The following is a 24,181-nucleotide window of genomic DNA, read 5'->3' on the forward strand; positions in this document are numbered from 1 at the left end:
CGCTGTCGGGCTGGGGGAGGCGCTATTTAAAGGGGACTCTTCCTGGATTATTAGTGGTAGCCATTTTTGGACCACACCTTTTGAGAGAGAGTGAGAGAGTTGCTCAGAGACAAGCGGAGAGCCATTTCTGCAGTGAGCCAGCACGGGCTGAGGAACTTTAGCCTTCTGAACATAACACTGCAGTTGGTAAGCTTTTCAACCGGCATAACTTTCAGTGTGCACTTACTATGAGGGCTGCATTGGATGGGAACGTCTTCCTTCTCAATCATATTGACAGGGCACAGAGACGCAGGGATAGTGTGGCAGGCATGGCCAGACGGAGGAGGGCCAACAGACGTCGGCACACGAGACCTTACGCTGCCAGGGTTTTCCGCCAACAGTTTTCGTATATCAACATGTCGGAGGAGCAGTGTTTCCGAAGGCTGCGCTTCAGTAAGGAGGTGGTCACGGAGCTCTGCCGCCTGCTTCAGCCAGATCTGCAGCCTCAACTAAAGTGCAGGACATCTCTGTCGGTGGCTGTGAGGATCACTGTGGCTCTAAACTTCCCAGCAGCGGCCTGGAAGGAGCCGCTGGCATAGGACATTGCCAACATCTCTCAGTTCGCGGTGCATTGCTGCATCCGTCAAGTGACTAATGCCCTCTTTAAAAGGAGACGGCAGTACATCTCCTTCCCAATGACCCCGGACAAGCAGCGAGAGCTTCGCAAGGATAGCGGGCTTCCCCATGGTGCAGGGCGCCATTGACTGCACGGATGTGGCTTTGCGGGCGCCTCTAGAGAATGCGGAGGATTTCCACAACCGAATGTGCAGCTGGTCTGTGACCACCAACAGCTGATACTCTCTGTCAATGCCCACTTTCCAGGCAGCAGCCACGACGCCTTCATCCTGCACCAGACTTCTGTGGCAGACCTTTTCGAAGCCCCGGCTCACCCAGGAGGCTGGCTTCTCGGGGACAAGGGCTATCCTCTGTGCCCCTGGCTGCTGACCCCACTCTGTTCGCCCAGCACCCCTGCTGAAGAACAATACGAGAGCCATCAAGCGACCAGGAACATCGTGGAGCACACAATCGGCATGCTGAAGCAACGGTTCCGCTGTCTGGACCATTCCGGAGGAGCCCTTCAGTACTCACCTGAGCGAGTCTCCCACTTCGTGGTTGTGTGTTGCATGCTGCATAACCTGGCAATCCTTAGGACCCAGTCAATGCCACCAGACATTGAAGCACCAGCAGAGGAGGAGCAGCACCAAGACAGGAGGGAGGCACAAACTGCAAGGGCCGTCCATCAGAGGCTTATAGCAAGTCACTTCTAGGCCCCTCTGAGGGAATGCTTTCTGCCATTCCAAGAACATGAATGGAACCGTTCTGCTACCCCCAAGCCGGTCAAGGTAACAATTTGTGCAAAGAACAGACATGGACATTGTGAATAAATAAACGTCTTTATTTAACAAACTGTGTATCCTTCCCGCATGACAAAGCAATGGAAACAAACACCAAAACAAACAAACAGACTGCCACATAACTGGTTTGCATACCCTGGAGACAATGTCCAAAACATAACCAACATTCAGACCAGCATCCTTGGCCTTGAATGAAATAAATAACAATTTAGCAACACCTCCTACTTTTTGCCCCTCGATGGTGATCTGCTTCCCTTGCGGAATTGCCCCCTTCCCGCCCTGCAGCTCCTCTGTAATGGGACCCCAGTGGCTGCAGCAAGGCTGGGGGAGGCCTGCTGACTGTCCAAATCTGAGACCGCAGATGCCCTTGAGGGACGGCCTGGACCAACTCTGGGCCTGGAGGGTCCAGCTGCTGACTGCTCTAACTCTGCATGGGCAGCAGCAGTCTGTCCTACAGGTGGTGGCAGCTGCAGTGGAGAAGTGCCAGTGGTGGCATCAGGAATGCGGTCATCCTGAGAGCGGATAGCAGCTCCCTGGTCGGCCGACACACTGGCACTCTGACATGGCAGCACCGCAGCAATCGGCTGGTGCAGAGATTGCTGGCCTGCTGTGGCGCGGCAAGGGCCCCGGGGAATCCTGCCCGATCCAGCAGTCAATGCTCGCATGGCCTCAATCTGCGCCTGCATGAGACCAGCCACTGACTGCGTGGCAGCACTCAGCACTTGCATGGCAGGTGCCAGTGCTTCGCCGAAGTCCTGGACAATCCGTGCCAGTGCTGCGCCGAAGTCCTGGACAATCCTTGCCTGTGCTGCGCCGAAGTCCTGCACACTCCTTGCTTGTGCTGCGCCGAAGTCCTGCACACTCCTTGCCAGTGTCTCAATGGAATCGGGCATCCTTGCCACTGCAGCCATGAGCTCAGTGTGCCTCTGCCCAGCCTGGGCGCTCATTTCTGTGAGGGCACGCACCTCTTCTGCGTTCTGCGCAGCAGCACTCACGGCCCGACTCGCCCTCCGGGGAGACGGCCCCCGAGCTTCCCCACCCCCCCTCGCGTTGCTGCAGGCCGCTGGGTCCTGGAGCTGCATCCTCCTCAGACCATTCCCCCCACTCCCCTCCAGGGAAGGCGTCTCCCCAGTCTGGACATGGGCTGGCTCGCCTGAGGGTGGCACGGATGGCCCGGCTTCCTCCTCCTCATTGCTGCCAGAGTCACTCGCACTGGCAGCTTGAGGCCCGTCTCCTGAGCTGATGATGCAGCATCTGAAAGCAGGGAGGTTCAAGAGTGGCTTTAGCGAAAGGACAGGGTGGCAGCAAGGGATGCATGAGTGCTGCAATGCTCTGAGTTGGCTCGAGGGTGAAAAAGCATGCTGGTGTGGGGAACAAGTAGAAGGAGAGAGGTCAAAAAGGTGATGACCTTACCATTGCTGACCACAATGGGGTCGGCATCTCCAGAGGCGACGGGGCCAATCATCCGGCTTGCCACAATCCGATGGACTCGCTCCTCCAGGTCTGTGAGGGTCTGCAGGTGAGGCCAGCCTCCTCCGGTCCGATGCTGTTGTAAGAGAAAGGACGGGGTGTGAGGAAACCTGCAGCCCTGATCTGGGATGACATGCCTCCCATGGTCGATTAGCCCTTACATTATGCTGCCCTGATCTGGGATGACATGCCTCCCATGGTCCAGGAGCCCTTACATTATGCACAGAGCTGAATGTGCGTGTGTGTTTCCAGAAAGGGCCATGGGTGCTGGATGACAGCTGGCCATTGGGGCTTTGCACACCCTCTGGCCATAAAGTGAGGTCCAGATGGAGGGATGAAGATGATTCTGAAAAAGGCACTCACCCTGACGACTCGAGTGAGGTCGTTGAACTTCTTCCTGCATTGCACAGGAGTCCTGGGAACCATGCTGCTGGAGGTGACTCTGTTGGAAACCTCCCTCCAAGCTCTGCGATAGTCGCTGTGCTGAGGCTTCCTGCCATTCTCTGGCTAGAGTACAGATCGCCTGCGCTCCACCGCGCCAACCAGAGCATCCAATGCCCTCTCGCTGAAGCGCTACGCTCTCTCCCTGGCCCTCTCCATGTTCAGGCAGTTGTCAACGCCACAGGTAGGTTACCGCCGAGTTTGAGGCCTCCGACGCGCAGGGTGCGACTGGAGATGATGATCGATCCGCCCCTTTAAGAGCTGTCTGGCGCCAGTGCGTCTGGCTGCACTCGATAATTGACAGCAGCTGCGCTGTGCCCACCCGTGGAGATATTGCGCCGCGCCACCAGGTTAGCTCCTTAAGACTGTCGTGCAGCGCCTGATTTAGCACCGCAATCACCTACAGGGGTGCAGTACCCAATATCGCTGGAGGTGGCGATAATTTGCACCTGGCACTAAACTTTGCGCACCATCAATACTAGCACCCCAAACAGGGCGATACCGAATTTCTCCCCCATTACATTTGTTGTCTATTTGCTTAAAAACAGAAAATGCTAGGCATCTGTGGAGAAAGAAACAAGGTGTCTGGCACTTTGAAATTAAAACTAATTTTATCATAGTATATTTATTTATATCACAGCAGTAGGTTGTCCCAACAAAAAAAGGTATTGTAAAAGCAAATAGAGTGTTAGGATGTATTACCAGGATGATTAAAAACAAAATTTAAAATACTATACCATCTTTGTACAAGGTCTTGGTTAGGACTCATTTAGAATACTGTGCCCAGTTTTGCCCCTCCTGTGGTAGGTGGCATACAAGCCCTAAAAAAGGTTCAGAGAAGGGCCACTAGATTGATACTTAGGCTTAGAAAGCTAGGATCATTTACTCTAGAAAAGCATAGACTTTGAGATGTGATTGAGATCTTTAAAATAATAAAACGATTACATGTGTATAGGCTTGAGTTAGATAGATTAGGGAGACTAGAGGAAATGAGTATAAGTAGCAAGCATAGAACAAGGTTAGATGTCAGGAGGTACTTCTTTTCAGTCACCCACCTATGGAACAAGTTGCTGGCTCGTCTGGACTGTGTGGATTTGTTGTGGTATTATAGGGGATTCTCTGCCTGTCACCATGGTCTTCTGAAATGTTTGATTGCCTTCAGGGGCTGGAGAGGAATTTCCCCAGAGTTTTATTTGTAAATCAGTCCAAGGGTTTTTTGGGTTTCTTTTGTCACCCCTATGAGATTACATGGCTAATTTGGGGGGGTGGGGTGGGGGGGAGGAAATTATAGAATCATTCCAGCACAGGAGACAGCCATTCGGCCTGTGTCAGCTCTCTACAAGAGCACTGCAGCTAGTCCCACTCCCCTGCCCTTTCCCCGTAGCCCTGCAAATTTTTTCCTTCAGGTACTTATCCAATTCCCTTTTGAAAGCCACGATTGAATCTGCCTCCACCACCCTTTCAGGCAGTGCATTCCAGATACTAACCACTCGCTGTGTAAAAAAGTTTTTCCTCATGTCGCCTTTGGTTCTTCTGCCAGTCACCTTAAATCTGTGTCCTCTGGTTCTCAACCCTTCCGCCGATGGAAACAGTTTCTCTCTATCTACTCTGTCTTGACCCCTCATGATTTAAAACACCTCTATCAAATCTCCTCTTAACCTTCTCTGTTCTAAGGAGAACCACCCCAGCTTCCCCAGTCTATCTACGTAACTGAAGTCCCTCAACCCTGGAACCATTCTTGTAAATCTTTTCTGCACCCTCTCTAAGGCCTTCACATCCTTCCTAAAGTGCAGTGCCCAGAATTGGACAATACTCCAGTTGAGGTCAGACTAGTGTTTTATAAAGGTTCATTATAACTTCCTTGCTTTTGTACTCTATGCCTCTATTTATGAAGCCCAGGATCCCATATACTTTTTTTAACCGCTTTCTCAACCTGCCCAGTCACCTTCAAACGATTTGTGAACATATACCCCCAGGTCCCTCTGTTCGTGCACCCCTTTTAGAATTGTACCCTTTAGTTTATATTGCCTCTCCTCGTTCCTCCTACCAAAATGCATCACTTCATACTTTTCTGCGATAAATTTCATCTGCCATGTGTCCGCCCATTCTACCAGCCTGTCTGTCTGTCTTCTTGAAGTCTATCACTATCCTCCTCATTGTTCACTATACTTCAAGTTTTGTGTCATCTGCAAATTTTGAAATTGTGCCCTGTACACCCAAGTCAAAGTCATTAATATAAATCAAGAAAAGCTGTGGGCCTAGTACCGACCCCTGGGGAACACTACTGTGTACCTTCTTCCAGTCCGATAAGCAACTGTTCACCACTACTCTCCGTTTCCTGTCACTTAGCCAATTTTGTATCCATGCTGCCACTGTCCCTTTTATTCCATGGGCTTCAACTTTGCTGGCAAACCTATTATGTGGCACTTTATCAAATGCCTTTTGGAAGTCCATGTACACCACGTCAACCATATTGCCCTCATCAACACTGTGTTACCTCCTCAAAAAACTCAATCAAGTTGGTTAATCACAATTTGCCTTTAACAAATCTGTGCTGGCTTTCCTTAATTCATCCACACTTGTCCAAGTGACTTAATTTTGTCCTGGATTATCGCTTCTAAAAGCTTCCCCACTACCGAGGTTAAACGGACTGGCCTGTAGTTGCTGGGTTTATCCTTGCACCCTTTTCTGAGCAAGGGTGTAACATTTTCAATTCTCCAGTCCTCTGGTACCACCCCCATATCTAAGGAGGATTGGAAGAGTATGGCCAGTACCTCCGCAATTTCCATTTTTACTTCCCTCAGCATGCAGCATCGCATTTGGTCCTGGTGACTTATCTACTTTAGGTACAGCCTGCCTTTCTAGTACCTCCATCAATTTTTATTCCATCCAGTATCTCAACTACCTCCTCCGTTATTATGACTTTGGCAGCATCTTCTTCCTTGGTAAAGACAGATGCAAAGTACTCATTTTGTACCTCAGCCATGACCTCCGCCTCCATGCGTAGGTCTCTTTTTTGGTCCCTAATTGGCCCCACCCCTCCTCTTACTACCAGTTTACTATTTATATGCCTATTGCCAGGAGGAGCCTGAAAGCTGCAGTAAGCACAAGAAACCAGGACATACGACTGAAAAGGCAGAAAAAAAGATAACAGCTGGGTGAGAAAGGGTGCAAAGACTGTGACACACGCTCAAAGAACAGTGAAGATGATGAAAGAGGAGGGGTTCATGGCTCTCATATGTTGCACCATGACCATTTTGAACAGGCTCAATGAACCAGCTGGACTTTTCCTGTCCTTAATTTTCATATGCTTTGTATAAAATAAACAAACATTTTACATAGAATTGCCACTTGGAGACGTTCACAACAATTGTTGAAAATTGCTTGTGCAATTACAACACAGTAAGCCATTACCACCAAGTCACTACAGTGTTTATTGCCTGCAGGGGTATCCAGAGTGATCCAACCTTGGGGTGGGAAGAGAAGAAAAAAAAGTTTTTTGTTTTGAGGACTGTACTTGCATGTGCATTACAGCACATGCTGGTCCAGAAGCAATCTAGCCCACAAATACCGTCCTCTTCTGTAATGAAACATCACTGAAGATGCCAGCAATGATTCCACGCCAGCAATGATTCCACACAATCAAACTAATTAATTTATTTCAATAGTTTATTTTGGTTCCAAGGCTGTCCCATCTCCAGTTATCCACTTAAGAACAGAAAGTTATTCTGTACATTCTGGGCAAGAAAGCTTTTAAGTCTGCTAACAATTGAATTATGTTAAAAATATTTTGTCTCCTTACCTTTAGCTCACAATCTTCATTCACCGCTAGATTGCTGGGTTTCAAATCCTACCACAAAACAAAATAATAACTTTTTCAAATGATCTTGCTAGGCTGTTTTTTGTTATACTGCAAGTGGCTGAAATATAATCTGAACCATTCCATTAAACAAACTAACTGCCAAGGGTGAAGAGGAGCCTGTCTAAACAAGGGCCAAGACAACATTCTGGCATTTTGGTCCACATAGGCATAACGCTAAAAGTTTGCCTTCAAGCTCAGATTTAGTCCCAGTTACTGCTGTTGCCTCTATCCCAGATTTCTACATAGATTCCCTGATCCTACATTTACAATACCTGTATTGAAATCTTTCAAAGCTTAATAGAATAGTGAACTGGACTCATTTGTTTAGGCACAATATGCCAATCTTCAAAATGTAGCAATCTTCCATATACTATGATAAAATTAGCGTAACAAAAGAATCACTGGAGATGCTCGTCCCTCCATACATTTAGCAGCAAGTAGTGGTTTGCCTCATATTGTATAGAGTTTAGAAGAATGAGAGGGGATCTCATTGAAACTTATAAAATTCTAACAGGACTGGACAGACTGGATGCAGGATGTTCCCAATGGTCGGGGAATCCAGAACCAGGGGTCACAGTCCAAGGATAAGGGGTAAGCCATTTAGGACAGAGAGGAGGAGGAATTTCTTCACCCAGAGAGTGGTGAACCTGTGGAATTCTCTACCATAGAAGGCAGTGGAGGCCAATTCATTAAATATATTCAAGAAGGAGTTGGATATATTTCTTAAGGCTAAAGGGATCAAGGGATATGGGGAGAAGGCAGGGACAGGGTACTGAATTTGGATGATCAGCCATGATCTCATTGAATGGCGGAGCAGGCGCGAGGGGCCGAATGGCCTACTCCTGCTCCTATCTTCTATGTTTCTATGTATTATTCTCCAGATGGCCCAACTCCTTGACCAAAGGACGACTGAATTCTCTAATCTCCACTGCTCAAACAATTAACCCTCAACTGGAATTTAAACATTTTTAAATAAGCTTTCTTGAAGTAGAAACTGTTACAAGATTAACCAAACTGCTTTCAATTCCAGTTTCTTTCTCCAAATGTTTACTAGAATTAAAGTGTGTATACACATTTGTGTGGTCCTCCAGCCAGGAAGGCAATATCTGACTTCTGTGCGAGTGTACCTCAGTGCAATCTCTAAGTTATAATAACTATTATCCTCATCTCGGAAGCTCTAAATTAAGATTCCCCCATGGTAAAAATCCTTGTTCGCAGCTTTTTTACCCATATTACAGACGGCCTCAACCTCCACATAAACTTTCCTATCCATATTCATGGACACCTCCTCGATCTTGCATCTCCCGTGGCCTCTTACCACCCACACACCCACTTCCTTCTAACCCGCCCTGCAAAAAAAAACTCCACCTCACTTCCATCTGCACTTTCAAGCTTCTAACTATTTTCCATGATGATACTTCTACAGCCGTGGATTTGTTCAACTTTACTCCCACCTCCAGTTTTGAAACCCTGGTCCCCAGCAAAAAAATCTTTATTCTGTCCCAGCCTAGTCATTCCTCGGTATGACCCCTGTTTTTGCTCCTTCCAGTACAACAGGTGTAAACTTCATATCTGGCACACTAGCTTAACCATCCATCGCCAGATCTGGATGGACCGATTGGGCCTTGCTCTCCTCTGAAAAAACTGCCCATGTCTCGAGATTCATCGTGGAAAGCAAAGATAACACCCGACTTTCTTTTCTCCACTACCAATTCTCCCCTTAAACCCCTCTCCCCCACCCCCTCCATCTTTGTCACCAACACCAAGACCAGCCTTTCGATTGATTCTGCTGCTTACCCCACTCTTATCCAACCCACACTCGAGCTCTCTCGACTTAGCCTACTTATTTATGTCCCTACAGGGAAAGAGTGCGCACTCCACACTGAATAAACAGAAATCATACACGTGGGTATAGATTTTTGGGAAGCTTGAATTGATGGGTTTCAATGCATGTCAGACACCTAACTGGGATCTCCTGCCTTTTAATTTTGGGTCAAAGTGCTCCACCTGGAGAAGGAGGCCATTAATTGTAATATTGGCCCAGATTTTCCGATCGCAGGCCTCTGGAAAAAATCTGCGCCCTTACCCGAGGGCTCCCAGGAGGTGCAGAGTTCCGCTGCTGGGCCTCTCCAAACTGCCGGTGCGCAGGGCCTACGTATCCCAGAGGCGCAGGTAGTTCGCAGCGTCCCTGGGATCACGTGGGCCATGGGGAGCCAATCAGAGAAGGGAATCTCCCACCATACATTTGACAAGACGACCTGTCAATATATGAATGGAGATCACCCCCAAAAACATAGTAAAACTTCAAATAATTTTTTTTTAAATCACATTTTTAAAATGACTTGAAATTACATAAATTAACTATTTTAAACAAAAATTTTAATTTTTGAAAAAAATTTAAGTTTTTAATGGGGCTAAAAATAAACTTACCTTTCTTTAAAGTATTTTTACATGATAAATCAGTGGGAGATTTTTTTCAACTCTTATCCTGGTAAAAGCAGGCCTTACGCCTGCTTTTACCAGACGCAAGAACTGCAAGTGTTTTTTTGCGGGCAGAGGGTCTCCAAAAAGCAGAACTCTCCGCCCACAGGGGCCCTTCTCCCAGGCAGCTGGAGGATCTGTCAAGAGCTTTCTTGACAGATCGGAAGTGCCGGTTTCCAGCGAATGCCTGAAACCGGCATTTCCGATGTCCCTACGGGTGAGTAAACAACGCGTACACACATGTAGGGATTGGAATTTCTGCCTCATTGTGCTTTTGAAAGCTTTGTAAGCTATATCTAGGGATGGACAATGAACACCATTTTTGCCAGTGGCTCCCATATTCAGAGAATGAATTAAAATAAAAATATCAGTAAAGAGAAGGAAAACTAAGGCGCTTCAGTTTTTCTTTCCTCTTTACCTACATAGCTTCACAGATGTCAACGTGAGCCACAAGAAAAAGGAATTGGGTGTCTGTCGAAACCAACTCTCTTTCCCAGTGCGTCTTGGCCAATTTACATTTATAATTATAAAAAAGTGACATTTCTTTTGTTTAATCAAGAAGTAAAATGGCATTACAGCCCTCCTACACAAGGTCAGCTCGAGTCCCTCTGAAGTCTCTTTCCTCAACCTTCCATCGAAGCATAACAAAACTCACAGAAGCAAAGCTGCACTGTTAGAGATGGTGAAAACTACAGGTCGCATGCAAATATTTAATACTATTGCTGAATATTTCAGGTCTCGTGTCAAATTACCTTCTTTGAGACTACACCCACATACACTGAAAACTATTCCAGTATATGTCTTAAACGCTGTAAATGTTAAAAGCACAAACGAATCTGCCACACTGCCTACAGACTTTAAAAAAAAACATCAATAGCTACTGTCCTTTCAATGCTTCTGTAGATGGCACTTAATAAAGCAAAATTATACATTCATGATACAAAATACTTACTCTGTGAATGATTCCAGCTGAATGGATATACTGTCAAGAAGAGAGCAAAATTAGATACTGTTGCAGTTTTGAAGTCAAACCATATTCTACAAATTAGATGTTGCAATTAGACATCATTTAAAATGAACAAGCCGTGCAACAACTGTTTAGAAGGCATTCTATATATAGAAAGTGAGCAATGGTTTGCTTTCACTTCTCACAAAGGAGCTTGTTAATATGGGTCTTTAGGACTGTGAAAGCTACTGAACTGAAAATTCTAAACCAATTACTTACTTGGCGTGGTACAATCTACTTTTGCACATACTATTCGGGATCGTTAAATAAACAAGGACTTACATTAGCCGAAAATTAATCTGAACAAGTTGGTATCCATTCAACAGAACATTATTTTGCAAACCACCATTTACCAGATTTTGCCACTTATCAGATCAGAATAGTCAAATCATTATTAGAAAATGAGTACACTACATCTGAACCATATATTCTCCAATTTAGGGCTGTGTTCAAGTAAACCAGGCACCATAAAAGAGATACTGGGGATAATTGCACCTTTTATAGTAATAGAATCTGGGATATGAATCTATAATTGACTTATGCTCAAGTTTTTCGATGAAATAACAGAGGGTTGTTGAAGGTAGTGCAGTTGTGTTGTGAATATCGATTTTCAAAAGGCATTTTTATTAAGTACCACATAATAGAGTTTTAACAAAATTGAAGCCTGTGGGATTAAAGGGGCAGTGGCAGCATGGATACAAAATTGGCTAAGTGACAGAAACCAGAGATTAGTGGTGAATGACAGTTTTTCCAGACGGGAGGGAAGTATACAGTGGTGTCCCCCCAGGGGTCGGCATTAGAACCACTGCTCTGATATATATTAATGACCTGGACTTGGGTAGAGGGGGCATAACTTCAAAGTTTGCTGATGAGAAAACTTGAAAATGTAGTAAACAGTGAGGAGGATAGTAACAGATTTCAGGAGGATATAGACTGGTGAAATGGGCAGACACATGGCAGATACAATTTCAGAGAAGAATGAAGTGATGTATTTTGGAAGGAAGAATGAGACATACAATATAAACCAAATTGTATAATTTTAAAGGGGGTGCAGAAACAGAGACACCTGGGGGGGGGGGGGGGGGGGGTGGTTCACATACATAAATCTTTGCAAGTGGCAGGACAAGTTGATAAAAGTATTACAAAAAAGTGTATGGGATCCTTGGCTTTATAAATAGAGGCATCGAGTACAAAATCAAGGAAGTTATGCTAAACCTTTAAATCATTGGTTAGGCCTTATGTTGGAGTATTGTGTCCAATTCTGGTCACCACACTTTAGGAAGGATGTCAAGGCCTTGAGAGGGTGCAGAGGAGATTTACTGGAAAGGTACCAGGAATGAGGGACTTCAGTTATGTGGAGAAACTGGAATTGTTCCCCTTGGAGTAGAAACAGTTAATGGGAGATTTAATAGAGGCTTTGATAGAGTAAATAAGGAGAAACTGGTTCCACTGGCAGGAAGGTCAGTAACAAGAGGACACCGATTTAAGATAACTGGCAAAAGAACCAGAGGAAAGATGAAAAGGTTTTTCTTTACGTTGCGAGTTAACAAAAAACAAATAGCAAGACTAGTACTAAAAAAGTGAAATTCTTCCTGTCAATTTTACCAAGTTATCCTTACCCCTGCAAGACTCATTACTCCCAGAAAGGGAGAATTGGGGAGATGAGGCAAAAAAAATTCTCACCTTAAGGCCCCGAAGTATCTGATAAATTAGGAACTGTACATGGTCATCTGTGAGCTTCTGACATTTAACTATATTGTTTAGGTCTGCTCCCATTAGGTGCGTCACCAAATACCTGTGAAGTAAATATCAAACTCAAAATAAGCTACAAGCAGCGACTTATTCTAAAGATGGAAACCATATCAGACTATGCAGCAATCATCCCCTCTGCAAAAACATTAAAACCTATTTAAGTAAAGCCATTTTATTCTGTGCTGTTTCCATTTAGATTCTGGGATACCATGGTCCATAAGGCAACTCTCAGTATTTACACTGTTAAACTGGGTCCCTTATCCTCGTGGTAAACCTGCAAGCATAAGATTAAACTGGATCCGAGTCCATTGCTGGGATGAGATGAGGAAAACGAATTTAGCATTGTAAAAGCTAGGAACCAGCTTACAGACACTAATACATGCACATGACATCTAGTTTTATAGAACATTTGAAAGGATAAATGAGTAAGAGGGTACCTGAAACCAGTTAGCCACTCAGTTCAGTTAGAAACTGAGTGTGACCAGTTGACCAGGATGAACAACATTGTAGTTGAATTAAATAAGAGGCACCAGGATTGGCCCTCAACCTCTACTTGTCACAGAATGAGGGGGCCAATTCAGGATCCTCCACTATACATCTCACCCCACCCAGGTAGGAGAGGCAACAGAACTGTAGCTTTTGGGCATGTTTCTGCACTCATTCTAGTTCTGCTGCACCCATCAGTCCTTCTGGTCAGAAGGCCTGGAGGCCACTTGAGCAATGAAAGACCCAACCCTCCTCCAGACTAAAGCCCATGCATTCTTGGCCTACTGCCAGCATGGCAAGGAACCCTGACCAATTGCAAGTTTACACAGATCTTGCTCCCAGCAACAAGCATTCTCCTGTTGAGGCACAATCAAATAGCCCCGACAAGAAACATGTGGTTTCAGCACATGGGGGGCAACTGGCAGCTAAGAGTGAGCAATGTATGGACTGTGCATGGAGATGCAGAAACACTAAGATAGGGGAATACTTCCTTAAGGTCAGTTACTACTCCAGGCCCTCACAACGACACCAGCTCCAGGGCTACCTGCGGGTATAGTCCTCCGCGTCAACAAGAACTATTGCTGCTTTAACTTATTGCAGAATCACCGCCTCTCCCCAAAATCTCCCAGCAACCTGACCAGGGATGACCACGGCCCCGATATCAATCATCCTCACCCTAATGTATCGGGTTCTGCAGTTATCTGGGACACTCATTGCATTTAGCTACAACTACTGTGAAATGCCTACTACTGTATGAAACCATGCCTTGAGAACATGTAATCTTGTAAAATCTCAAGATTTTTCAGATAAGGTAACTCACTCATTAGAAACAGAACACCATAGTTGAGATTTTCAGCCTTTTTTCCCCCCAAATAGTTTAGCACTTCATAACATTTCAAAAAGATTTGAAGCCCAACACTTTGCAATCTCCAATATAAGGTATTGCCAGTTCTCCCTTCCCTGACTAGGTAAACATTAAGACATTCATTTAGGGTGTAGGAGCTTCTTTACACCCAAGTATACTGGATTACAAAGCACATTTTCAGAATTTATTTTTTTGACTAAGGTAACTGAAAAAGGAAACTTTGTAATTAATCAAATATTAAAGAAATGTAATTAAGTCACAACTGTGGAGAACTGGGTGGCACAGAAACAACAGTTCTTTCACCTCTGATATCTTAAATTCAGCCCAGGGTGGCAAGTAGGAAATCAGGTAGGAAAGCTGCAAAAGTCAAAGATTTAATTAATTTTGCAGTTTCAACAGTTTCTAGTTGGCACAAGATCACACCACAAAATGGCCCATAATTCAGCACTAAATTATTACTCTTATACTCAAGACATAGTGTAGATAGATGTTGAGGATGACCATTAATGAAATGAAAATTACACACTGAAGTGAAGTATTGGAATATGTACTCAATCTATGACTTATGCTTTCCCCAAAAGATCATTTGATGCCAACACCTGATGTTAAGAACTGGAGCATTCTATTCCTGATATACAATTTGGTTTTTATGAAGTACAAGCTCCATCAAGGAGGATAGGAACTTGTAAAATACATGAATTACAATTTTAACTGTTTTAACTCCGTGGCACTCCAAAACAAAATTATTTGATGGAAGAAAAAAAAAAAATCCAGAAACAGATGACACCACTAGACAGAACTCGTATCGTTTTTCATCTCACAGGCCAAACTGCTGATGGAGAGCACAATTGAGATTTTAATTTTGGGACTAACTAGATGGAATGCAGTCTTCGAGTCCTGTACTTGCCTATCGTTTTATTCTGCCTCCCTTTGCAAATTTCCAGTATTTACTTCAAATGCAAATAATGTATTTATTCTTCCTCTTCCCTCCTCAACCTTTCTACTTTTTCCCCCCTCAGTTAGTTATATGATTATAAAATATATTGTTTTCCCTCCTTACTTTCCAGAGTGGATTTGTAGTTTTCCCCGAGCACTGTTCCCCCCCCCCCAGTGTTGAGTCTGCAATAGCCAACACCTGAACAAGTGATCACTGGCCATGATCTGGGCCTGGCTTCGAACTGATGTACAATGCATTTCGTAAGGAGGAGAGTCTATGTTACTGTTGGCCTTTGACTCCATTCTCCTTTACAACACCTCCACATCTAAATGATTCAAAATAGTCAGCTTACCATGCCTTGGATCTAATAATGTGATCAAAAATCAATAACTTGCAGTCATTTAACTTAACTTTTTATATTAATATCCAAGAGTTAAATAACTAGACTTGGTACAACAAATGTGTTGGAAAAGCACTTCAATGGTTAACAGTTAAAATAATACAGCATACAAAGTTGCAAAATGCCTTTATTTGAGAAACAAATCAAAGGGAAACTTAGTAATATTCTCCATGATTTCATTGTGTTAAATGGTTACTCACAGCTACTTCCACACAGGAAACCGCTTTTACTTAAGGGAAGGGTGGCTGATTTTTTTTCTTTTAATAATAGTCAGTAAGCTACCCTTTTTTTGGGCTGGGGTAGGGGGGATGAAATGGAAAACAGTTATGATGTACAAAGTCCTGCCCCTGCAAAAAAAAAACTGTGCTCAGAAAAACAGCACAAATTTATAAAAGTAGCATACTTACACATCTGTAAACTCTTCCAAAGTCGTTGCTGGTGTGAAAACATCCAATAGACCAATCACCTATGAAAACAAAAACTATGTCAAGGGATAACGCTCGAGATGCAGATGTTTTATTTAAGATGCATAACCTCAATTTTAGAGTGTTCTAATAGCCTTATGCACTTTCAGGTGATATATTTCAAATGCTACTTTGCTAGAATCTCAATCAAATTTATTCTGCTAGTCATTCAGGCACTAGACAGCTATTTGGCAAAATCTTCTGCAGATTACAAACAAAGGGAAGTGTATATAAACTGACCATTCCCATTGACATCAATGATGTGAAGCAGATGCACAATTAAATATTAACGAGGGACCAATCCCTCTGCTGAACATCACTCCAGCTCTCCCTTAAAACCCATGGCTGCTAGGATCCATGGAGCAGATTTTCAAATTAAATGTTGCGCCTGTTTGTTTCCCCCACCCCAAACACACTCAACATTGTCCAAGAAAAGCAAAGGTTCTTAGGAGCAACACGTTAACGAGCACTCAGCAATTTAAACCTCACTTGTAATAGAATTACCCAAATTCTGGGTGGGTTTTTCCAATAGGGAAATGCTAGAATTCCTTAAAATCGAGCTTAGCTGAATAAACATGGGGCAAGTCAGCATATATGGAAGCAAAAATGCCATATAGAAAGTCACCACATTTGACAAAATGCCCAAGCAAACCAATCTGCCTGCTAGCAATATGCAAATACCAGCCAACAATTCCTTTATTCTTAAGGCTGCAGATCAAAAATTCCCAAACTAGAACAAGTATAAGCAAGTGTTAGGAAGTACAATGAACTGTAAAGACTAAAACAGTCAATGCTCCACTGGTTCACTTGCTAAGACAGAACAAAATAGGCTTTATGTTACTTTGATAAATCACAACGCTCTTAGTCTACAGGAAGACATTGGGAGGCATTCAAAAACAGTCCAAATATGGGAAAAGGAGACTATTTTACAGATATATTTGCACATTATCTAAAAAAAAAAAAAGGTTTTATTAAAATAAAACATCTTTTAGTGAATTCTCTTTATGATTAACCATGCTGGTAGAGCCAGAAGTGGGCATTTGTATTTATATGCATTACAGCAGCAGCTTAATTTGACAGAGGGGAGAAAAAAAAGGGAAGAGGAAAAAAAGGGGGGGGGGGGGGAGAAGAGGAAAAAAAGAGTGGGGCAAAAGAGGGAGTTTAGTGTACATTTAAGGCAATGAGAGAATTTGGGAGAGTAATTTAATAGTTATAGAGAAAGGTTTTTCTGGGAAATAGGAGGGCTGTGCAGTGGGCTCAAATATATAAGTGGTTGGTGGTGCATACTAGAGTTGTATATGGGTATGTGGTAGTGGTGAGGGGGCAATTACAGGGTCTGGCAGTGGTAGAAGTGTAGTGCCAGGATATGGGACAAGTGAGAGTGGAATTTAGGAATAGCAGAGGTGGTTTCACAATGTAGGAGAACTGGAGTGGGGTTACGGGATACGAGTACTGGGGACTGTGTGGTGTGTGTTAGGGAGGGAAACATGGGGGTTGGCATGTTGGTAGGGAACAGTCCCATAAGAGATGTGGGATGCTGTCCTAGGATGCTAGAATAGTGGGGTAACTGGAAGAGGGGTTTTGGTAAGAGGAGAGAAGGTGAAACTGTTTCCACTGGCAGGTGGATCGGGAGCCAAAGGACACAGATTTCAGATAATTGGCAAAAGAATCAGGGAGGAGTTGAGTTTTTTTTTTATAAACGTAGCGAGTTGCTATGATCTGGAATGCACTGCCTGAAAGGGTGTTGGAAGCAGAGTCAATAGTAACTTGGAAATGGGAATTGGGTATATACTTGAAAAGGAAACATTTGCAGTGCTCTGGGGAGAGAGCAGGGGAGTGGGACTAATTGGAGAGCTCGAAGAGCCAGCAGAGGCACCATGGGCCGAATGGCTTTCTTCCGTGCTGGATAAGTCTGGTGAAAATTTAATGAACTGTATGGAGAGGACGGATGCTACTCCAACAGTATCAACAAAACATTTTCCTGTTCTAGCCACAGTTTGGGTTTTTTTTTTGGGGGGGGGGGGGGGGGGGGAGGAGAAAAAGTAAGGAAAGAGATTGAGATACACACGTAGTTTCATGTATCTTAAGAGTTATACCGTTATGAAATGAGCAATTCCCTCTTTCGCCTAGCTATATTAAATTCACATCACCCATATTGTTAATTTACATTTAGAGCAGTGCCATGAGAACATTAAGTTAATCAGACAAAAGGACCTACTTTAAAAAGTCTACAAATCATAATAACAGCACAGCATCTTATTCCAACATTCATAAAAACATGTAGTGCTTACAATATTGTTTTAGCAATAAAGTTGCCATACCGCACTGATGAATGTAACAGCTTTGAACATTTGCAAAAATATAAATCAGCTTAATTATTCTAATATGTAGTTGCTTTGGATGCCAGAATAGAATCTGACATTACTCACACTCACATGAAGTACTTACATTTTCATGTTTCATATGTTTCAATAATCGTAGCTCTCTGTATGTTCGCTTTGCATGAATGATAGATTGAAATGGTCGGGAAAGTTTTTTCACTGCCACTCGAATATCCATTTTTGTGTCAAAAGCCGAGCTACAAAAATATAAGAAAAGCTCATTAATGTTAAGCTATTGCTGCCATCAATATGCATTATGAACTCAAAAATCAAATTGAAAGATTAAGCCATTGAACAATAAAACCATTAAGACTTTTCCAAGTAGTGTTCTACACTCCGCATTAATTTTCTCATGATCGAGCTTGTTTTTTTTCAAAATTTGACATCAATATTCTCAATTTAAAAAAATTCCAGATGAATAGCTATGCTGTTTATATTGTTTCAATTTTTTTTTTTAATGCAGAGTACATTTCAACAGTTGCAGCCTAACCCATGTTTTAATATTTTAATAAAATAGCTGGCCAATGCCACAAACTGCAAAACGGAGGATCCCACTCAACAGATTACCTGCCCCAGTCAGTCTTTCCCCATCTGAGCTCAGCCATGCAATATCCCTTGCTACAATTGCAACAGCTCACGCCCAATCTTGGATGGGATGTTTAAAATTGATGCTTTTTCAACCTGCCTGACTGTGCTACCCTAGTAAAGCTTCGTTTCAGCAATAAGAAAATAGCACATAAATACACTTAATGCATCACAGACCACTGTCAAGGCAATAGGAATGGAAAATTGCTCACATGTGCAAACATGCAGATTGCTCTTGCACTTTCATCCCAATTCAGACTGGTTTGCCTACTTAACTTCAGATAGCCACATCAATATAAATAGCAGAGATTTCCTGTAACTCAAAAGAGGAGCTTTCAGTTGCTATTATGAAATTATTATTATTTAGGTAACAAACCAGTCTGTCTGGAAACACATCCACAGGCAGAAAATATATTTTCCTTCTTGTAAATCGTGGAAACTGTCTACTGCATTTAATTGAATTTAAGTAGCAAGTATTGTTTATTAAATTGGGAAATCAGCAAGTAGTCTTCAGTGCTATCTAATAAGCATAGCAATTATTTGATTTGGCCCTGGAAAGGCAAATGTTGAGATGTTCAAGAACAGATGGCTTTGACACACAATAGGTTAAAACCTGCAGCTTGCATCAGTTCAGCAGTCGGTCATGGTCTCAGCTCAGCATCGTGAAATAAGCGCACACAACCATTGAACCGGCATCAGGCATTTAGCAATGACAAAAGGATGGCAAAGTGGCAGATCGCAATACTCATGAAAATCTGAATCTGTGCCTTTATATTTATTATTTGAGTGCATCAATATGGTGGAACTGGACATCTACACTTGATGGCACTTCAAGTTAAGATTGCCTCTGAAGGAAAATTACAACTTCCGCTTAATCAACATTAAACAGAGAACACTAATATCTAATTATTGGTACTGCTCTATCATTTACAGCTTAAAAAAGGTTAACTTTTGTTTTTGTAACACAGCCACCAAGTGTTGTACAGAGTAGCAGTCCATGGCAGTTAGCTACTGCTAGTTAAATACATGAGGAAACAAATTAGTGATACCTGTACTAGAAATACTGTATTAAAATTTGACAGTTTCTTGCTTTGGAGTAATTAAATAAATTCCGTTTCTGTGCATTAACTCTATAAACACAGTTTTACAAGCACAGAACTCCTAGTGTTAGCTGGGGCTCAGTTAGTAGCCCCCTCGCCTTGGATCTAAACAAACTCGCATCAATTCTTTTGTTCCTCTTTCCCACTAAAAAAAAAATTGAAAAAATAGCATTGATTTGTGTGAACTATTTCAAATGTAAAACACAATTAGGCAGCTTAACCATATTTATTATTCAGAGCTCCGTGTATCTGACTCAGCATAACAGCAGAGAAAAATTATGTAGATCCTGGAAGGCTGCCAAGAAATCAAAAGTTTAAATGCTCTAGATTTGAGACTCTCTCTCATAACATCCAAATTCTCTCTTTTTCTGTGGTACTATATTTGCATGAAAGTAATTCTGCTTATTCATTAAAATGTGTATTTCTTGCCAATGTAAGGTTTTAGCAAATAAAAATATATTTTAAACGGCAGTTTTTTTTTTGGGGGGGGGGTGGGGAGGGAAAGAGATGCAATCTGTGAAGATTACTAAAGTGAAAGGATTCTGTATCTCAAAAGGTATTTAAATCAAGACTGCTCATACGGTGCCACAATAACTACTATAAGTCAGTCTTGCAGTGTTAAAAGTCAGTATTGGAGAGATCATAACAGGCTCTCCCCCAAATGATCAGAAACTAAACAATGGAACTAGTGTGCAAAAGTAATGGCCTGGATTTTGTGGTCAGCAACGAATGAACCGTGCTCACCATTCACTACGCCGACGGCTGCCCAGAGTTTTCACGGACTTTTGAGTGGAGACCTGCTGTCATCGGGTGTCTGATCCAGCACGGCGCCCTCTACAGGGGATCTGTGGTGTTTGTGAGCAGTGTAAGCAACAGCGAGGCTCTTCAACCAACCAGATTAAAGAATCCTCACAGACACGCAGTCTAAACCAGGAATTTTAAATTAAATTTAAATCATGCACAGAAAGTGAAATAAAGATTGGATTGAGAAAGAGATGAGACAGAAAGAAAAGTAAAAAAATATTTTTTTACTTTTCTTTCTAAGAACCTCCAACACTAATTAAATTCTGAAGGAATGAGACTCTACGCTTGTAAAGTTAAATTTTCAGGCCCACTGAGGTTGTTTGGCACTAATGAGGATTGATCATGCCGTTAAAAATTCACTTACACCTGAACGCACCAGCCCTATCTGTTTAGTGGATAAGTACCGCAACTTCAAGCCCTCACATTGAATTCATCTCCGAGTCTATCGGCGAGTTACTGCTATAGCACTGCCTGCGGAGGAGCAGGGCAACTCGGACCGTAACTTTTGGATTTCCATGTTTAACTGCACGTGTGTACTCCAGAAGATGTTGTCAGATTTACTCCATAGTAATCTACTGGAATTTTTTGAGGATGTAACTGGTAGAATAGATAAGGGAGAACCAGTGGATGTGGTGTATTTGGACTTTCAGAAGGCTTTTGATAAGGTCCCGCATAAGAGACTAGCGTGCAAAGTTAAAGCACATGGGATTGGGGCTAAGGTACTGACTTGGATAGAAAACTGGTTGGCAGACAGGAAGCAAAGAGTTGGAATAAACGGGTCTTTTTCTGAGTGGAAGGCAGTGACTAGTGGGGTACCGCAGGGATCGGTGCTAGGACGCCAGTTATTCACAATATATATTAATGATCTAGATGAGGGAACTAGATGTAATATCTCCAAGTTTGCAGACAAAAAGCTGGGTGGGCGTGTGCGCTGTGAGGAGGATGCCGAGAAACTCCAGTACGATTTGGACACGTTGGGCGATTGGGCAGATGCAGTATAATGTGGATAAATGCGAGGTTATCCACATTGGTGGCAAAAACAAGGCGGCAGGTTATCTGAATGGCAATAGATTGGGAAAAGGGGAAGTGCAACGAGACCTGGGTGTCCTTGTGCACCAGTCGCTGAAGGTAAGCATGCAGGTGCAGCAGGCAGTTAAGGTGGCAAATGGTATGCTGGCCTTCATAGCGAGAGGATTAAAGTACAGGAGCAAGGATGTCTTGCTGCAGTTGTACAGGGCCTTGGTGAGACCACACCTTGAGTATTGTGTGCAGTTTTGGTCGCCTTATCTGAGGATGTTCTTGCCATGGAGGGAGTGCAGCGAAGATTCACCAGACTGATACCTGGGATGGCAGGAATGACGTATGGAGAGAGATTGGGTCGATTAGGCTTATATTCGCTAGAGTTTAGAAGAACGAGAGGGGATCTCATTGAAACTTATAAAATTTTAACAGGATAGATACAGGAAGGCTGTTCCCGATGGCAGGGGAGTCCAGAACCAGGGGTCACAGTCCAAGGATAAGGGGTAAGCCATTTATGAGGAGGAATTTCTTCACCCAGAGTGGTGAACCTGTAGAATTCTCTACCACAGAAGACAGTTGAGGCAAATTCATTAAATATATTCAAGAAGGAGTTAAGATATATTTCTTAAGGCTAAGGGGATCAAGGGATATGGGGAGAAAGCAGGGACAGGGTACTGAATTTGGATGATCAGCCATGATCGCATTGAATGGCGGAGCGGGCTCGAGGGGCCGAATGGCCTACTCCTGCTCCTACCTTCTATGTAACGGTGAGCGCTATTAGCCTCACCGTTATCCTCAATGCAAAATCCGGGCCAATGTTTGATATCAAAAGGACAGGGTACAGTCGTGTAGCGGTTATGTTACTGGCCTAATAATCCAGAGGCCTGGATTAATAATCCAGAGCACGCGAGTTCAAACCCCCACCATGACAGATTGAGAATTTGAATTCAATTCTGGAAGCTGTCAGATTGTTGTAAACATCCAACTAATGTCCCTTAGTTAAGGAAACTAGCCATCTTTACCCGGTCTGGTCCATATGTGATGCCAGTCCCACACCAATATGGTTGACTCTTAACTGTCTAGCTGTATCAAACCATCAGCAGTTCAAGATGGCCCATCGCCACCTTCTCATGGCAACGAGGGATGGGCAAATGCCAGCCTTGCCAGGGACACCCACATGCCGAGTATTAATTTAAAAAAAATGTATCTGCAGTCAGGCAATTTAGAAAGAATTTTAAGTGCTTGCAGCCTAGCTAGGCTTGTCGCAGATCAGTATTGCTGGAGCAGGAAATGCTGATTTATTGAGAAACTATTTTTATCACACTATAAACAAAGTTAAAAATAAAAACTTACATTTAATAACCAAGCCGTTAGTAAAATAAGATTGTATACTTGAACAGATTTGAACTTGCTTAGTTATGAATCATATTGTATATGCTACTATACACATTGTAGAAAAAAAGCTTGCATTATGTTCCAAAGTTATAAATGAATCAGTAAAATACTTCTATCATTGGAGTGGATCTGCAGCAGTATCTATGTGTGCATCACACCATATAATGCAAATACACATTTCAGGACACTGAGGACTTTGAAATTTGCAATTTTATATGCAAGATAGAATTCATTTTTAACAGGACACAGATAATCCATAACAAAAAAACCATTAACAAATGAACATACAAGTCAAACATTAGTGATATAAATAAAAATCCAAGATATGTTTTCAAAAACAAATGGGGCTATTCATGAATTCTATTGACCAGCAACAGCAGCACCACCACATTCAGGTCAGAAATATCTCAATCGCTCAAGAAAATGTTACACCAGGAAAGAATTTATTTTCTAATCTGATGGAATTAATGGTTGAATTTCTCTACTGTTCTCAAAACAATCATTACATGTGAACACAGTTGGTTTTCTTAGCTTTAATTTTGTTTTAAGGGGAAAAATATTTGAAGAATGTGTGGAATTACTGTCATGCAAATTAAGATACCACAGGAAGAGAGGTGGATATTCAAGTGAAGTTCGAAAATAAAATCTCAAACACATACAGAATCTTAACATACAGAATGTATGTTTTGCTCATATGAAATTACAATTATCATTTCCATCAGTTTACATCGCTATTACTCATATGTCCTGGGGCCCATTGATAGTGAACTTATACTTCACCGGCTCGGCTACTGATCTGCGACAAACTTAGCTAGGCTGCCAGCAGTTAAAATTCTTTTTTAAATTGTTTTTTGGGACAGTTGGAATTCAGGAAACTTCCTTCCCATGCTAATATTTTTAATAGGCCTACAAATCCTGTCATTTTCCCTCCCTGCTTCCCACCCCCCCAAACTTCGGGAAGAGTCTGGCCTCCACTAGAGGTGCCATATTTGAAACCAGAAGCTCACTGGGTGGGAAATCCGAGGTACAAACACATGTTCAAGCTCACTATATGATGCAGTATGTTGGAGCCTTTGAGAGAAACTCTCGAGGAAGACACTACTCAAGTTTGAAAACAGTAAAGAACCCTAGTTTTGAAGAAGGGTCAAACCCGAAACGTCAACTCAAATTTCTCTCCACGGATGTTGCCTGACCTGCTGAGTTTTTCCAGCATTTTCTGTTGTTATAACCCTAGTTTACACTTAGTTTAAGGTGGTTGTTTCTAGATTTATACAAATCGAGACGACATTTTTCCATGTAGAATGCAATTTTTACACTTCGTACTCCATGATTGCATAT

The 24,181-nt window shown here is 42.9% G+C and overlaps 1 protein-coding gene across 5 annotated transcripts in view; it reads right to left on the reverse strand.

Annotated features, from left to right (window-relative positions):
- Positions 1-24,181, reverse strand: part of LOC147105218 (mitogen-activated protein kinase 14) — a 182,206-nt gene that overhangs the window by 141,652 nt on the left and 16,373 nt on the right. For 2 of the 5 annotated variants that reach the window (XM_086011357.1, XM_086011356.1), the window contains exons 2-6: positions 18,007-18,136; positions 15,502-15,560; positions 12,338-12,449; positions 10,601-10,630; positions 7,108-7,155 (exon numbers count right to left, since the gene is read on the reverse strand). In XM_086011357.1, the coding sequence (XP_085867483.1) occupies positions 7,108-7,155; positions 10,601-10,630; positions 12,338-12,449; positions 15,502-15,560; positions 18,007-18,136 (379 nt within the window). Of the gene's footprint in view, positions 1-7,107; positions 7,156-10,600; positions 10,631-12,337; positions 12,450-15,501; positions 15,561-18,006; positions 18,137-18,736; positions 18,787-24,181 lie in introns of those variants that run through there. The other 3 variants (XM_086011359.1, XM_086011358.1, XM_086011360.1) reach the window with 3 other exon arrangements.

Source organism: Somniosus microcephalus, chromosome 18, assembly GCF_052327205.1.
Source record: "Somniosus microcephalus isolate GS21.2 chromosome 18, FLI_Smic_1.0, whole genome shotgun sequence".
Lineage (NCBI taxonomy): Eukaryota > Metazoa > Chordata > Chondrichthyes > Squaliformes > Somniosidae > Somniosus > Somniosus microcephalus.